Genomic DNA, 18123 nt, shown 5'->3' with positions numbered 1-18123 from the left:
AAACAAAGCCAAGGCACTTTAAATACATCACATCTTGGCATGTATTTGGTTTCAGTCTTGTTGCAACTTGTTACGTCAAGTCTGCATTTACTCGGTATTAGTGACTAAATATGATTCAATATGAAAAGCCATCCCCACCTGACTTTTTCAACTGTTACCTTATTCGCCAATGAAATGTAAGCTCATCAAAGGTAGTAACTAACCCATTTTTGCTTTGAATCCTCACGGCTTAATAAATGCTTGTGGACTGACTGATTAATTGATATTAAGAAGTGAAAACAAATTTGAATAGTCTTACTGGATCGTATGTTTAATATGAGCCAACAGTGAGCAATAGTCACTGCCTCTCTCCTCACCTCAGTTTCCCTATCTGTAAAAAGAGCATTTGCACTAGATAACTCCCAGGTCCCTTTCAGCATTAACATTCTGGGTCTATGATTTCAATTTCTATAGCCTAAAAATGCTTCTAGCTGTGACGTTTCCACGTTGCCAACATTGAGCTTGGTCACCCTAAAAAGAAGTAGAAGTGAACCAGTCCTAGCGAAATGTGAGCCGCTACAAAACTCAGTTCCAGAGTCCCTTCCATCTCTAACAAGTGTCGATGTCCCTGAAAAATTTCCCAAGGGTTTCCTGCAGATGCAGAGTCAGAACTAAACTGTGTCTTTTCTTACCCTGGATCCCCCAAGTCCAAAGTTGCCGATGATGAGTGAAGAGTGAAAATTTGTTGTTTCACCACAAGATGGCGAAATTTCTCTATCTATCTTCTCCCTGGTTCTTCCCGAATTAAGAAGACCCACCCAACTAAAGCCAGCCAGGTGCAGACCGAACCCTGGATGCCCCTCCTACCATCCCTACCATATCTCATTATCAAAGTATCACAAGGACATCCACCTTCGTGCTCTCCTGGGGTCCAAGACCCTTTTTTGTTTAAGTTGGCAAAGATTTGTACATTCTTTATCTCATTTTAGTTCTCATTATCTCCATCTTGTATGATCTCATTTTGTACTTGAGAAAACTGAGAATCAGAGGTGAAATCTCTTGCCCAGGACCACACAGTTAGAAAGTACTGGAGGTGAGAATTGAATCCAGATCTTTCAGATTTCAAGCCCAGTATTCCTTTGGCTAGGTTAGGCTACCTCCTCTTTTGGGAAGGTGGTGGCGGCCTTCAAAATGTTAGAGACGTCTCCAGTCTGCTTCTCTATGGGACTCAGTTTCCTCCTCTTTAAAATCCATTGAACTAGATGGTCTCAAAATTCCCTTCCTGGATAGAATTGTATTCTGAACATTTCTCAAATCTCCTCTTTAGTAGAACCTGACCTCATCCCTCCCCAAGTCTGGTAGAATTCTTCTAACCCTGGGGCTCTCAGAGATGGCCACAAAGGAGACATTGGTTTAGAGGTGGAAGATACTTTACAGACCATCAAGTTCAAACCTCACTTCCCTCCAATTTTTACATAAGGAAACTAAGGCAGAGGGATTAGGTAAATAGGGAGCAAGATTTGTACCTTAATCCTTCAGACTCCAGCTTCAAATGGTGAAAGCCACTACTCAGTGGCATCTCTCACTCATGGCCCAGACAATAGCCACATCACCTAAATCTCAATGTCTCTTTTAAATTCCCATGTTCATCATCCCAGCTCAGAGTCATCATAAGCCCTGTGCTAGAAGGGGAAATTGGTCAGTGGAGAATGGACAGCTATGGGGTAGAAAGTCCCACACTGGGAGATAAGAGATCTAGGGCACTGACCCTTCTAGCCTCTTGCTTTCCCATCTATAAAAATGGAGGGTATTGTAAGGATCATCAAGATGGTATAAAAGGAAGGAGTTCTGATTTTGGAGTCGGAACACAAGTGGCATCCTGGCTCTGTCACTTACTGCCTGTGCAGCTTTGACTGAGTTTCTTTACCACTCTGGCCTCAGTTTCCTCATCTGCAAAATGAAGAGGTTGACCTAGATATAACTTCTTCCAACTCTAAAGCATCATCCATGGTATTTGTATCCTAAGCACTTAGTCCAGTGATGAAACACTTCCTAGAACCTCTGTCATTGATTCCTTCATTCCTGGCTCACATGCTTTGTAAACTGAAGCATTATAGAAAGATCAAATTTTATGATGACAGCAGTGATGACCATTCTCTTGGGCCATGAGTCGAAGTAAGCCTCTCACCTTCAGGATCTTTTCCAGCTGTTTCTGGCTATCCACCAGGATGATGTTGGCCTTACAGTCATGGGCGATGTATTGGCAAGCTTCAGGGGAGCTGGTTGTATAGATTCCTGTGAGGATACCTCTGAGAGGTAATATAGAAAGGTGCATTTCAGTTCAGAAACCCTGGACTCTATGATGTCTTCTTCACGAACCCCAAAGGATGTGAACCGAAGGAGTTAGCGAGGCCTGGGAGGGCCCCTCTTCAGAGCTAGCCCAACAGATGCCCAAGAGCTGGCAGACCACTGGGTACTAATACTGTGGGATAGAGGGGATAGAAAACAGAAAGATGGGGGAAAAAAGGAAAATACAGAATAGATGGGCAGAAGAAGAAAAGAGAGTTGAGACAAAGCAGTGGGGAGGCAAAGGGAACCAAGAAGCAAAAGAAGGGGAAGAGAAAGTAAAGAACAATTGTGGTAGAAGACCAGGTAGATACTTAGGACAAGAGGAGAGGTGTGAGGTTGGAAGGGGGAAGATGGTGAAGGGACTTGTTTCCCCTTTGTCATTGTGGCTCTGGTTCACAACGGTACTTAATAAGGGTTTACTGGTTAGTTGGTGGGCAGAAGGAGTCAAAGGGAAGTGGAGGAGGGACATCAGTGTGCCTCCTTAGAATGTAAGCTCTTCTCTGGCAACCCTGAGATTTTATATAGTCTCTGATATGTAGGAAGCATTTGATAATAAATATTAATAATTAATTATTGGTCTTTATAAATATTCTTCCATCTATCTACCTTCCCTTTCTCTCTTTCTTTCTCTCTCCTTCCCTCCCTCCATTCCCTCTCTCTCCCTCTAGGGAAGTATGAATGAGCACAATTAAAGATTCTCAAAGACACCAGAGCCCCATACCACATGGCTCTAACCCTGCGGGAGGCTCATCCTCATACCTGTGCACCCAGACAAGACCCCAACCAGCAGCCACTCACCCAGCAAAGACTGTGCCCACAGCAGAGATGAACCACTCTGAGGAGTTGAATCCAAGGATGGCAACGCTGTGGACACGCTCCAGCCCAAGCTGTGAACCAAAAATCAAGATGGGAAGGTCAAATGTTTTGCTCAGAGAGTTCCAGGTTCTAGGTCCACAGCTCTAGCTGTGTTATGGCCAGAGGAACACTGGGGACCAGAGAGAGCGGAGAGGGAGCACCTGGTGGTACAGCCATTTCCGAGATCCTGGAGCACCAGGTTGGTGCCTGCTCCAGGAGCACCCCATTTGTAGCAGACAGGATTCTGATAACCAGTCAGATTGAGCCAGACTAACTGGGGTGGGGGACCCATTTAGAGACTGACTGCTCTCTCCTGAATAAAATACAAATTCCTCCACCAAGCCTCCAAGTCCTACCAGAATCTACTTTATCTCAGTCTTCTCACTCACAATTACAGAGTGGACCTGGGCCCCACTTCACAACAGTTTATAGACATCTCCAGCCAAACTATGTATAATTTCCTCTTCCTTTTCTGGCTTCTTTTTATATGTTGACTCCCCCAGTAGAAAATAAGTTCTTCGAGGGCAGGGACTGACTTGTGTCTTTTTTGGTAACCCAAACCATTATCACATACATGCCACATAATAGAAGATAGTACATAAAGAAAGTCATTATATATGTATCTATCACCTATTGATATCTGCCTATCTATCCATCCAACCATTCATCTATCCATCTATAATATTAGATATCTATCCATCCATCTAATCTATCTATCCATTTAATCTATTTGTAATTTTTTGTTTTTATTTTTGCAATATGGCTAAGTGACTTGCCCACACAGCTAGGTAATTATTAAGTGTCTGAGGTCAGATTTGAACTATGGTCCTCCTGACCCCAGGGCTAGTGTTCTATCCACTGCTCTCTCTCTCTCTCTCTCTCTCTCTCTCTCTCTCTCTCTCTCTCCTGTCTCTTCTCTACTTTATCTATCTCTCCCACCTATCTATTCTATTCTATTCTATTCTATCCTATCAGTCAATCTATTTTTATCTGCTTCTCCTAGGCTTATATTCCCTCTTCCTGAAATACTTTCTCCCTTTCCTTCTATCTACACTGGATTGGCATAACAGAAAGAAATGAATTGTATCAAAATACTGACATTTTCAATTGGAAATCAAAGGGATGCCCATCAATTAGGGAATGACGAAACAAGCTGATGTATATGAGTGTAGTGGAGTTCTATTGTTCTATAGGAAATCATGAGCAGGTGGACTTTAGAGAAATATGGAAAGACTTTCATGGATTGTTGTTGAGTGAGCAGAACCAAAGAACAATGTACACATTAACAACATTGTGAGATGATCAACCTTGATGGATGCAGCTCCTCTCAACAGTTCAAAGATCAAGAACAATCCTGAGAGACCATCCATGGACAATGCCATCCACATCCAGAGAAAAAACTGAATTCTGAATGCTTACCATGTTCCCTTTAAAAAAAAATTCCTTTATGTTTTTCCTTTCTTTCTCATGACCTGTTGCTTTCCCCTTAATACCAATTCCTCTTTCACAACATGACTAATATGGAAATATGTTAAATACAATTGTATACACATACAACTTTTACCAGATTGTTCGCCCCCAAGGGAAAGAGGAAGAAAGTGAGGGTACTAGAAAAATGAGAAACTCATATATTTGCAAGTGGATGAATGTTGACAAAAATAATAAAAAATACTGGCACTTTCTAGTCACGAGGCTTTGGGTGAGTCACTTTCCCTTTTGTGACTCAGTTTCCTCTTCTGTAAAATGAATAGATGATGATTTTTTTTTTTACTTTTTGTAAGGCAATGGGGTTAAGTGGCTTGCCCAAGGCCACAGCTAGGTAATTATTAAGTGTCTGAGGCTGGATTCAAACTCAGGTACTCCTGACTCCAGGGCTGTGCTCTATGCACCATGTCACCTAGCCACCCAGTTCTTCCTGCTCAACAATTGAGTCAAGACCTCTGTTAAACTGAAAAGAGAAGAGAGATGGAGAAAATTGTCCTCATAAATAGAAGTGATCATTGCAGTTAATGATATGGAAGCATAGATAGACCACCCAAAGAGAAGAAGGAATTGGGTGAAGATCTCAGGAATCTTATAAGTCTCTCACAGAGGTGTGACATCTAGGTAACTGCTCAACTGATCCACTTATAACTTGCCTCAATGAGAATTCTATTCTTCAAATGTTAAAGGAAATACAAGGCATTTGCTACTCTGGACCTGATTCTGTTTTTTGTTTTGTTTTTTTCAAGGCAATGAGGTTAAGTGACTTGGCTAAGGTCACACAGCTACGTAATTATTAAGTATCTGAGGCCAAATTTGAACTCAGGGCCTCCTGACTCCAGGGCTGGTGCTTTATCCACTGCACCACCTATCTACCCTGGACCTGATTCTGATTCCCATCATAACTGATAAGTTCAAAGTTTTTTGAGAATGATAGCAGCACTAAAGAATGACTAGGCTGCTGTTCACAATGGTTGTGATGATGATCAGAGTTAGCCATAAGAAGACTGAACTACTCAATTCCTTTTGCTTCTTCCCAGCCTTCCACCTTTTCAGTGGAGAAGATCTTTGGGCTCTGAAGGATGGAGCAAAACCCCCCTTTTTTTTTTTAACAAAATGTGAAAAACAAAGACAAGGGGGAGTGAGAAAGCAACTAGCTGTCCTCAATGAAGCCAGGTCAGCAGGGCCAGTCAGAATGCATTCCCAGATGCTGAGAGATTTCTAAGTCTGTGGTCTTTAAAAATTCATAGAGGCGTTGAATTAGAAATTCAGTGTCTCAGGTATGGAGGATAAATGGTCCATTTCATTTTTCAGAGGGAAGAAATGGAGTCTGCAGGCTATATACCAGGCAACTTGATTTCTGTTCTTGGCAAAATTCTAATAATAAAATTCCTTTAGTCAATTCTCCTCCCTTCATCATCCTGGAGTAAATGAGGATACACATATTTATAGAGATAGTCTCAAAACCCAAACAGAACATCTGCTAGGAGGTCCCCACCTCTGCTCACTTTTCACTCACCTTCAAAAAACCTTTGGCAGCTGTCCGAGAGAGAAGGTAGTATTGAGAGTAGGTGATCCTCTCCCATTTCCCATCCCGTTTACTGCTCAGGGCGTTCAGATTTCCATACTTCTCCAGACTTTCTAAGAATACCTGATGCACGGTCTTTGGGGTCTGTGAGCATGTGTGGTCCATCCGTATCTTGACCAACCCATCAGCTGATGTAGTCCACAGGGAGTCTGCAGGGGAAAGTAGAGGCATAGGTCAACTAGTCATCACATTTTCTTTCTTTCTTTTCTTTTATGTAAATTGCATTTTTTCCCAATTACATGTGAAGACAATTTTCAACATTCACATTTAGAAGATTTTGAGTTCCGCATTTTTCTCCTTCTTTCCATTTCCTCCCTTCTTCTCGAATGGCAAGAAACCTCATATACATGTGCAATCATGGAAACATATTTCCACTTTCATCGTGTTGTATCATATTCTTTTATCATGCAATTATTGTGTATTTAATTCAACAATCAGATCTGCAGTGGAAGAAACAAGAGAAGATTCATTCCTGTCCTCAGGGAATTTATAGTCTGAGATGAAAAGACCTCTTCAGTTCTTTGAAAACCATCTGAGCTTTCTTTAACCTCCATTGGAGCAGATAGGAATTTCTCCTTATTGAGATTTATGAGTTGCTATGGCCAGAAAACACTCTTATCTTATGACCAGTCTTCTGAGCTTAGCCAACCAGTTAATCGAGAAGCATTTATTAAACACCTGCTGTATGCTAGATAGTATTCTCAGCTTTGGGGTCTGGAAAGAAAGACGAAGAGTCTCAGACAATAAAAACCCATCTCTGAATCTGTCCTCAGAGTCATTACAACTTGTCAACCAAGGAGAGATTCTGCTGGGGGTAGTGTTATTTGTGATAATTCCTACAACAGGGAAACTTGAGGTAGGTGGATCTCTTGAACTTCAGAGTTCTGAGCTGCAGTGGGAAAAGTAAAGTGGTGTTAATATGGCAAGCCCCTGGGAATTTCCAGCTCCCCTCACATTGCCTAAAATGAATATAGGTCAGTAAGAGAGTGAGTCTAAGTTCCTGAGCTGAGTAGTGGTGGGGTTGGGCCCCTGAAGGCCACTTGAATTCCCAGTAAGATAAAGGAGCAGGCGGAGGAGGAGGAAGAGGAGGAGGAGGAGGAGGAGGAAGGAGGAAGAGGAAGAGGAAGTAGGAGGAGAAAGAAGTAGAGGAAGAGGCAGGGGAAGGAGGAGGTGAGAGAGAGGAGGAGGAAAAGGAAAAAGAGAAGGAAAAGGAGGAAGAGGGAAAAGAGAAGAAAGAGGTGGTTTTGAGTATATGTCTACTGAATGACAGTTCTCCAAACACACTGCTTTGGCTTCAGGGATGAGGGTGATGGGTGAAACTTTTGGCCACAGTAGTTCTTTGGTGCTATCTTTTGACACAGAGGAATTGCTTTGTTGGATGGCTGACAGCATCCCAACCCCAATAGTGTCTCTTTGTACTTCCTAGCATCCTCTGAGGGTCAGGATTTTACAGATGAAGAAAGTGAGGCACAGAAACATGAAGAGACTTATGGGAGTCTCTCCTCTCAACCTTAAAAATCTTCAAATCTCTGCCCAAGAAAGAACTTTGGGGGCCATAGAGCCCCTTAGAGATTTGCCTGAGGTCACCTTCAGAACCTCTGACTTCAAATCATGGGAATCTAGGTCAAGAACTGGAAAGGACTTGGGAGGTAGCTGGTCTGATGCCCTCCTACGACCAAAGAGTAAATGAGACCAGAAAGGGTTAATGGCTTGTCCTTGGTTGTATCAACCAACCAGAGGTGAGATCTGAACCCAGCTCTCCCACTCTGGGCTCCTGGGCAAGTCTCTTTCCCCTTATTATCACAGTCTCTCTCTGTCCCTCTTCTCTATTTGTCTCTCTCTTCACTGTTTCTGTTTCTCTCCTCTTTTTTCATCTGTCTCTGTCTCTGAGTCCTTTCACTATCTTTATCTCTTTCCCCTCTCTCTTCTCTATGTCTGTCCCTCTCTTTCTTGTCTCTCTCCTTCCCCCACCCCACCCCCTCCAGGCTTAAAAATTATCTCCCTGTGTATGTATGGAAAAGAAATAAGATGAGAGAACTGTAGGGGAGGGAGCGAAGTCCCCTGTCTTAGGAAGGCCAAATTGGCCCAAAGAGCCAAGGAATGATGGAGGCTGGGGGCAGGGGTGGGAGAGTTCTGGAAAGCTCATGAATTGAAGTCAGAAAAGAGAATACAGTGTACAGGCCAGAGGGACAAGAGGTCAAGTGAGAAGATCTTGATTTTCCCTCACCCAGAAAGAACGTGAGCCAGGGGACCCTGGGAGAAGGTCATTTATTGACAGGGGTGTTAACCATTATCTGAGGGGAAGACTGTCCAGCTGAATTCTCTCTCCTGAATTATCTGAATCTCTCCTTACCTCACCTTGTGGAGGAAGCAGCCAAGAGACCAACGGGACTCTACACACACTGTCTGAGTTTTAGTTTCTTCATGGATTAAAAGGGGTGACAATAATTGTCCTGCCTCCCTTCTCAACTCAAGTAGGAGGTGGCTGTGGGAATATTATGTCTACTATCAGCTGTGCTCCATGGGTAGCTGGTTGGTTGGTTGCTTAGTTTTGCTAAAGAGCATTTTTTCCCCTTTTTGTCTTCTTTTCGAGTAATCTTTGATACAAGGGGTGGATCTTTGGGTACAGATCTATTAAAAATAAAGATGATATGAAATGAATCAATACAAAATGACAAAGGAAAGATAAGAAATGATTATCTTACAAATTTTGATGTAAAGAAAATATTTTTAAAAATCTTTTCTGGCACAAACATGAATCAAAAATGATAGTTGCTATCATCTGTTTGCTCAATAGCATTTAATAAGGCACTTTGACCATGACTTCAAGGATTTTACATTCTACAGAGTAAAAGATAGAAGATAAACGACCTGTACTCAGATAAGGGGTACATCCAAAGTAAAAACAAATTAATGCAAGGAAGAACATTAATGGGGACAATGCTCATAGGAGATGGTTCTTGAGTTCATTTGTTTTATTTTTTTCCATTATATGTAAAAAGAGGTTTTTTTTTGTTTTGTTTTTTTTTTAGTTTTTGCTAGGCAATGGGGTTAAGTGGCTTGCCCAAGGCCACACAGCTAGGTAATTATTAAATGTCTGAGACCGGATTTGAACCCAGGTACTCCTGACTCCAGGGCCAGTGCTCTATCTACTGTGCCCCTGACTGCCCCCCTTGAGCTCATTTTTTGAAGGAAACTAGAAATTTTAAGAGGCAGAGGTGAGGGTTGGGAAATTTATCAAAATGGGAGAAGTAGCCAGGGTTTGAAGAAGAATGTACCCAGTAGCCATGACAATGTAAATGCTAGAAATTACCACAGAATTGTTGAAAAGAAATCTTACAAAATTAGAAAGACCAAATGTGGTCCCATAGAAAAGCTATGAGAAATTGTCTTCCTCACTCCTTTGTAGAGTTGGGGGAATCTATAGGTATTAAATATGGCATCTGTCTCTAGATTCTGATATAGGTTTTCTTTTTTTTCTTTTTTTTATACTTTTTGTTTGTTTTTTAGGGTTTTTTTTTTTGCAAGGCAGATGGGGTTAAGTGGCTTGCCCAAGGCCACACAGCTAGGTCATTATTAAGTGCCTGAGACTGGATTTGAACCCAGGTACTCCTGACTCTAGTGCTGGTGCTTTATCCACTGTGCCACCTAGCTGCCTCTGATATATGTTTTCAAAAATTTTTATTTTCTTCTTCCTTTTCGAAAATTTGTTATAAGGGATGGGTCTCTGAGAAGGGGAAGGAAGAAAGACACTGAAGAAAATCAAAATAATCCAGGTTTCTTCTCAAAAAAAAGAAAGAAAAAATCAAGATACTATAAAGCAAAAAAATCAACAAAAATCTATTTTTGAAAAAATAGCTTTTCCATTCAGTGAATTAAAATCTGACTCTATGTATATTCCATTCATTTTTTCTAGTTCTGCCCCCTAAGGACCAAGAAAAGTCTCATCCCTCTTCCCTGTGATAACCTCCAGGTAAATGTCTGTCTGATCTCTGAGCCCAGACCAGCAAGAATATGATACCCAGAGTCACCTTCAAGACTGAATACCCTCCTAATGACCTTTCTATCTCTCACTGTTATAAAAGATGAAGAAGAACCATCTTTCTCCTTCCCTGTTATCAGATTAACAGCAGGTTTACAATCCTATCCACTGTTCTCTTGGCAAGGTAACATCTGGATCTGAGGAACAGAAATAACAGATTTAGAGCAGGAAAAGAGCTCGGATGCCACCCAATCAAACCCTCTCATTTGCCAATAAGGAAACTGAGTACCTTTCCTGAATTATCTGAATCTCCCCTTACCTCACCTGGTGGAAGAAGCAGCCAAGAGACCAAGAGGATTCTACACACACACACACACACACACACACACACACACACACACACACAGAGAGAGAGAGAGAGAGAGAGAGAGAGAGAGAGAGAGAGAGAGAGAAGTTGGTAAGCATCAGGGGTGAGATTTGAACCCCAATATTCTTGACTTCAAGTCAGCACTCAGAGATAAAAGGCAGGATTCTCCCTCTGATCATCGCAACTATGGTTTTTTTTAGCTTTCTTTCCTCTACTCTAAGCTTTCTATCTCCTTCCTGACACCAGATGAAGACCATTCACCTCCTGGATGCCCTCCTTATGTTGGTGGACAGTTAGACAGTTAATCGGTGTCTTTTTTCACCAGCAAAATGGGGCTAATGATACTTGTTGATACTTCCTTCACAGCTGGTGTGAGAGTCCAATAAAAGAACGCAGATAAAAGGGTTCGGCCAATCATGCAACCCTATTGAATCAACTCCTTACTGCTCTAATTTCCACCTAAGGATACTTGTTCTGCTCTCTGGAGCTAAGCAGAATGTTAACACAAGCAGCCAATCAAAAGGTATGGAGAGGGGAAAGTGGAAAGTAGTTTAGCAGAAACTAGGTATGGGTCAACATCTCACACCATACACCAAAATTAGGTTGAGATGGGTACATGGATATAAAGTAGTTATACCATAAGCAACTTAGGGGAGCCTGGAATAGCTCACCTGTCAGCTATATGGATGAGGTAAGAATTTGTGACCAAACACGCATTAGTGAGCATTTCAAGATGTAAAATAAATCATTTTGATTACATTAAATTAAAAAGGTTTTACACAAATAAACCAATATAGTCAAGATTAGAAGAAAAACAGAAAATTGGGGAGGTAGGGTGGTGGGAATTTGCAGCAGATTTCTCTGATAAAGACTTCATTTCTCAAATAAATGGAGAAGTAAGTCAGATTTATAAGGAAAAAAAAGTCTTCTATTCCAGTTCTCAATGACTGTTATATAAGATGCTTTAAAAATGTTTGTTAATTGACTGTGTGAAAGAATGAATCAACTGTTCTTAGGTATGACATGACTAGAGAATATTCCTGGGTACCATAAATGGCCAAAGGATATGAACAGACAATTTTCAGATAAAGAAATCAAAGCTATCGATAGTCAATGAAAAATATCCTAAATCACTATTGATTAGAGGAAATATAAATTAAAACAATTCTGTACTACCTCATTCCTTTCAGAATGACTAATAGAGACAAAAAAATGAAAAATGTTGGGAAAATTGATGCACTAATGCTTTGATGATAGAGTGGTGAACCTATTCAGTCATTCTGGAGAGCAATTAGGGACTATGTCCAAAGAATTCTAAAGGTGTGCATACCCTCTAACCCAGCAATGCCATTGCAATACCATTGCTAAGTCTTTATCCCAGAGATCAAAAAAAAAAATAAGGAAAAGGACCTATATGTACAAAAATATTTATGGCAGTTACTTTTGTGATGGTAAAGAATTGTAAATCGAAGAGATGCCCATCAATTAGGGAATGTCTAAACAAGCTGTGGTATGTGATTAGGATAGAATATTATTTTGCTATGAGAAATGAAAAGCAGGATGCTTTCAGAAAAACCTAGGAAGACTTGTATGAACTGATGCAAAGTGAAGTGAGCAGAACAGAAGACCAATGTGGAGCTCAACTGTGAATGACTTAACTATTCTCAGCAATACAATGATCCAAGATAATTCTGAAGGACTTAAGATGAAAAATACTATACACACCTCCAGAGAAAGAACTGATGGATTTTCAATGCACATCAAAGCATATTTTTAAAAAGTTTTCTTTATTTTACTTGTTGACTTTTGGGAGGGTCTGTTTTCTTAAATATGACAAATAGGGAAATATGTTTGCATGACTACTCTTGTATAACCTATAGCAAATTGCTTGCCATCTCAAAGTGGGGAGAAAGGAAGTGGGGAGAAAATTTGGAACTCAAAAATTGTTTTAAATGAATATTAAAACCTTTTTACATATAACTGAAAAAATAAAATAAGAATTCAAACAAAAAATGCAGTTAGATAGTACAGTAGATGAAGAAAGCAAGCACTGAACTTAGAGGTGAAAAGGCATGAGTTCAAATCCTGCTTTAGATGTTTACTAGCTGTGTGTCTCTGGGCAAGTCACTGAGCCTCCCATGACCTTGGTTTCCTTCTCCATAAAATTGTACTTCCTGGTCTCTAAAATTTTTTCCAACTTTAAATCTATGATTCCCACAACTCGGTGTGCTAAGCACTTGGGATACAAAGACAAAGATGAGACAGCCCTTGACCTCAAGTCAGCAAAACCAGAGTTCAAATCCTACAGTCAATTGCTAGCTGTGTGATCCTGGGCAAGTCATTTAACCTTGGACAACCTGGGTTTCCTAATTATAATACCTGCTTTCCAAGGTTGTTGGAAAGCTCAGATGGAATAATAATAATAATAATAATGTTTATATAATAATATTTATTATGCATTATATTTTAATTGCCAATATAGTAATGTATTTAATTGGAACATATTGGTCGATTTTATTATGTTAATATCTTATTATAATCATTACATTTATATCATAATATATTTAGTGTTTTGCAAACCTTAAAGCATGATATATATGATTGCTGTTATTAATAGTAGTAATAGTTCATGTTGGTTATTATTTATATTCCAGTTCTCAGTACCTATTATATGAGATACTTTAAAAATGTTTGATAATTGATTGTGTGAAAGAAAGAATCAACTGTCCTTAGCTATGACATGAACAGAGACTATTTCTTGAATGATTAACTTGAAAGACTCACTGATGCTCTAAGAATGAATTTCAGGGAGTGAGGGTCTCCCCCCAGTTCTGAAGAGATCAGACTTCTCATTCTCTTAGACAATTGAGATCAAAGAGAAGGGATAGGCAGTACAGAAAGAAATAGAGGGCAGGGTGTTGAAATTTGATAATTAACACATTTATGGAGCTTCTCACATAATTAATTGATAAATTCAAAATGGACTGCTGAGGCTTAAGAAAATCCCTAGGGTCCTCTTAGGTAGGTAAGATATAAATGGATTATTGAAGTTCAATGCCTAAGGGGTGGCTAGGTAGCTCAGTGGATAGAGCACTGGTCCTGGAGTCAGGAGTACCTGAGTTCAAATCTGACCTCAGACACTAATGATTACCTGGCTGTGTGGTCTTGGACAAATCACTTAACCCCATTGCCTTAACTTTTTAAAAAAGGTTAAAAAAAAAAAGAAAAAGAAATTCAATGACTAAGCCAACACATTGTTCTGCCCAGAGACGAGTCACTTAGACTGGAAAGGCTGGGCTACCTCCAGCCTTTTGCATCAAAGGGAAGCTTCTAGGGCTTCCCCATAGCAGGCTCATCAATCAGATGGACTCATCCCTGATCCCAAACTCCTCCATCACTCTTAAGAATAGAGTTGGGGAGAGCAGGCAGTGACTGGAGAGGCCCTCAGCAAGGGGGTGCTTGGGCTGAGTGGTCTGGCTCTAGTTGCCCAAGCTCTTTCCTCCCCAGGCATGCAGATGGGTTCCTGAATTGATCCCTGCTTCCCTAAGCTCCCATTCAATGGATGGGATAGCTGATATTTCCTTGATATATTATTTGTAAAAACCCTTTCTACATTACATTCTGATGACTTAGGGAATACAAACACGAGTAAGCCCATTTTATATATGGGCAGCCCAAGGGTGGAAACTTGCCCATATGGAGAAAGCATTAGAAATGGTTCTCAACTTGAGTCCTCGGGCACCAGGCCCTGAATTCTGCCCACTCCTCTCTCCTTGCCAAGAGGGGAAATGCAGACCATTGGATTGAAAATCCAGACTTTGAGCTGCAGTTCCTGACTAGCTGAATGATCCATGGGACAAAGAGTCCAGGCCCTGCCATCATAGAACTTGTGTCCTTAGGTAAATCACTTATCTTTCCTGAGTCTCAGTTTCTTCATCTGTAAAATGAAGGGATAGGACAAGAGATCCCTCACAACTCTAAATTTGTGATTCTATGATCCTAGGAGGCTTGGCTTCCCTGGTCCTCAGTTTCTCCACTTTGGACAATGAGAGATTTCACCAAGGTGACCTCTTAAGGCCCCTTTCATCTCCTGCCTTCTGGCAAGTCAACAATTCTCTGAAAGGCTGCTTGGTGTTCAGATCGGGTATTACCTCCTTCCCACGGCCGGGAGGGTTCTTGGCTCACCCCACTGCCCTCTGGCTGACCAGAGAGCTGACCCTGAGGATGGCACTCAGGACTTCCATCAGCTCTCACTTTCAACTCTCTCTGACTCAATCTATGTGTGTTGGCTTCAGTCCCATGAAGCCCGAACAATTTCTATTTGGGTTTGAGGAGAGGAGTCTAGGTATGGACGGTCTGATCAAGCAGGACATTCCTTGGCTGAGTTGCAGCTGTACTCAGTGACAAAAAGCATTCAGGGCCTGGGCCTAGTGTCCCTGGGCAGGACACCAAGTTAGAAGGCAGGGTCTGGCTGCCCCTTTCCCTGGAACTGTATCCTTGGATGGCCTGTCCTCTGGATGACCTGCAGCTGCCAGCAGGACACCGGACCATGGAGCTCTGTGCCACCAGAGGGGGGTGAAGCTGTGTCTGAATTATGGGCACTGGGGAGCCAACAAGGACAAAGGGAAACATTCAAAGAAAGAGGAGAAAATGAGGCTTTCGATGTGATGCTCTCTGAAAGGGCCTCTGACCTCTAGGTTCTGAGGTCCTTTCCAGATTTGATACTCCATCACATAAACAAGAATCCCAGCACCGAGGATGAAGCGAGATGGGGTATGAGTCAGGGGAATGGAGCGGAGAGCAATGCAGTACACCTGAGTCATTTACTTCACCACCATGCGCCAGACACTAAGCTAATCATTATACAGATGTCATCTCATTTGGTCCTCTCAACAACACTGAACCGTCAATATTGTTATTATCCCTACTTTAGGGTTGAGTAAAATGAGACGATCAGAAATTAAGTCATTTGCCCAAGGTCACACAACTAGTTAGTACCTGTGTTGGGATTTGACTTCAGTCCTCTCAACTCTAGGCCCAACACTCACTCAACAGCTTCATACCTCTTGTCCTGATCTTCACTGTTCTATGAGTCCTGGGCCTCTCCTAGTACCTCCTACTTCCCCCAGTTTACCCCCAAGGAACATAAACCAGTGGGAAGTTGCAAGACGTGGGAAGTGGTTTGCCTACTAATTCAAAGAAAAAGGAGCTAATGTGTCCCTTCCAAAATGGTGACCCTAGGCAGAAGCCCTGGCCAATTCCTTTTAATAACATGGAGTGGGAATCTAGAAAGCTGCGTCCATTTCATCTCTAAAGATGCAGAAATACATATAAATCAGAAGCTGGGGGCTCAACTAGGAGACGAAGGATGAAATCCACTGCCCTGGACCAGAACACCAGCTTTCCAAGTTCATGGATTTGAGTCCTGGCCAAAGATAATTATCTATATAATGTTAAGATTTACAAATTTATAATATGCTTTTGGGAGATCAGAGAAAGAAGAAAATCACTCATATGAATAAATGTTTATAACAACTCTTTTTTGTGGTGTCAAAGATTGGAAACTTAGGACATGCATGAAATGGGGAATGCCTGAACAAATTATTGTAGATGTGATGGACTGTCATTTGGAATTCCATATGGTATGTGGAACTGGGCTGTAAGAAATGATGAAAGGAAAAGTTATAGAGAAACCTGGGAAGACTCATATGAACCGATGCAGAGTAAACAGAACCAAATCAATTTGCAACTAGATTCTCCCTTATGAATATAGATATAAAGAAGAGGCATCAGAGTCCCCAATCCCCAAGTTTCAAACCCAGCTGCCTCTCTTTCCAGCCAAAAGCACATCTAACGATACAACAAACCAACAGATCCAATATTGAAGTAATATCTTCTTCGTTTCCCCCATCCCCCCAAGTCAACACTATGGACAATGATGGTGGGAGAATCAGACACTGTGAGTCAATAACTCACAGAGAACCTTAGAGGTCATTTATTTCAATGCCTATGTTCTAAAGAGGAGGAAACTGAAGTCCAAAGAGGTGAAGGGAGAAGACTCCCAGAGTTCCCATAAATACCAAGAGGCAGACCTAGGATTCATACTGAAGTCTTGTGCCTCCATCTCAGTCAGACCTTTGGTCTTTGCTCAGCCTGAGCCAACAGCCTGCTCATTGTGCTCCCTTCAAAAAGAGGGGGTAGTTTCCCCTCCTCTCCCTCCTCCTTCTCCTCCTCCTTCTCCCTACCTCACTTCCCCCAAGCCATCTCTACTCTCTCCATTTGGCCTTGTGGCACTTTATCAATCTACTCATTATGCTCCAGGGCAATTTGGAGTACCAAGAGTGGGTTTTCTAAGCCTTTAAAATAAAAGAGACTCAATGACCAGAGGAAGCTATTCCTAATGGGAAGGAAAGAAGGGAAATATGTCAGCAGATGAAAAAAAAATCCTCATGTATTTTGGGTTTGTGGGTTTTGTTTTGTTTTTTTAAATCTGTGGGAAAGAAGCCCAAGTAGTTGGGGGGGGGAGAATGGGCCCCATTGTTCAAGGCTGGAACAGTTGGAGCCTCTCACTGAGGCAAAGGTCATTCTTAGGCTTTGGAAAAATCTCCCTTGGAGAACACTTTCCCTGGGTGATGAGGCCCCAGGAGCCCTCCCCATGGAACCCAGAGAACTCAAAAAAGAGTAGGAGATTCAAAAACAGAAGGTTTGGGTTCAAATTCTGACTCTCTCTCTCTCTCTCTCTCTCTCTCTCTCTCTCTCTCTCTCACTTAGTACTTGTGTGATATTGGGCAAAACCCTCAACCTCTCTGGGACTGGGCTCTTCATCTAAAGAAGGAATGGAAGAGGGGCAGAGGGTTGATCTGGTTGGCTTCTGAGTTACTCCTGGCTGTGAATCTATACTATTCTGGCTCCGTGACCTCCAAAGTCCTTCCTAGCTCTAAATTTGTGAAAAAAGTCCGGAGCAGACAAGGAAGACAGCATCCCCCAGCCCGGGATTGCTCTTATGTCTGCTCAGAGAGGAAAGGAAGCCATCACTGTGGTGGGATTTAAGTAATATTGGAAGGCCTAATTTACTACAAAATGTTGCCTCTACCAACCTATGGCCAACACTTGAAATTCCTTGAACAACTGGCAGAATGGCAATAGGTCTTCATAGCTATCTAGTCTTGGCTTGAGGCTTCGGCTCTAATGATGATGGAACCACCACCTCCTGAGACATCTCATTCCACTCTTTGGAAAACTCAAGGTTTTAGACCTAAATCTACCCCCTCTTTAGTCTTCATCAATTGCTCTTAGAATCTATCCTCTGAGGCCAGGTTGAACAAGATCAGTTGCTCCCAATTTGATAGCCCTTCAAATAATTAAAACATGTTTTTTTCCTGCCCTCACTAAATTTTCCCACCTCCCATGTTAAATATCCCTATTTCTTTCAAATGGTCTTCCTATGGCAGGATCATGAGACCTTTTGCTACCCTCTTTTGGACTCTATATAACTAAAATACAATGCCTCAAATGAGTCTA

The 18123-nt window shown here is 41.6% G+C and overlaps 1 protein-coding gene across 2 annotated transcripts in view; it reads right to left on the bottom strand.

Annotated features, from left to right (window-relative positions):
- The window catches only part of ACSBG1 (acyl-CoA synthetase bubblegum family member 1), a 91687-nt gene that overhangs the window by 12856 nt on the left and 60708 nt on the right, over positions 1-18123 (bottom strand). For both annotated transcript variants that reach the window (XM_074232512.1, XM_074232511.1), the window contains 3 exons: positions 6185-6402; positions 3127-3215; positions 2168-2288 (listed from right to left, as the gene is read on the bottom strand). In XM_074232512.1, coding sequence (XP_074088613.1) covers positions 2168-2288; positions 3127-3215; positions 6185-6402 — 428 coding nt within the window. The remainder of the gene's footprint in view (positions 1-2167; positions 2289-3126; positions 3216-6184; positions 6403-18123) is intronic.

Source organism: Macrotis lagotis, chromosome 4 (assembly GCF_037893015.1).
Source record: "Macrotis lagotis isolate mMagLag1 chromosome 4, bilby.v1.9.chrom.fasta, whole genome shotgun sequence".
Lineage (NCBI taxonomy): Eukaryota > Metazoa > Chordata > Mammalia > Peramelemorphia > Peramelidae > Macrotis > Macrotis lagotis.
Note: the sequence above shows the minus strand (reverse complement) of the source record. Positions and strands in the feature narration are given on the sequence as shown.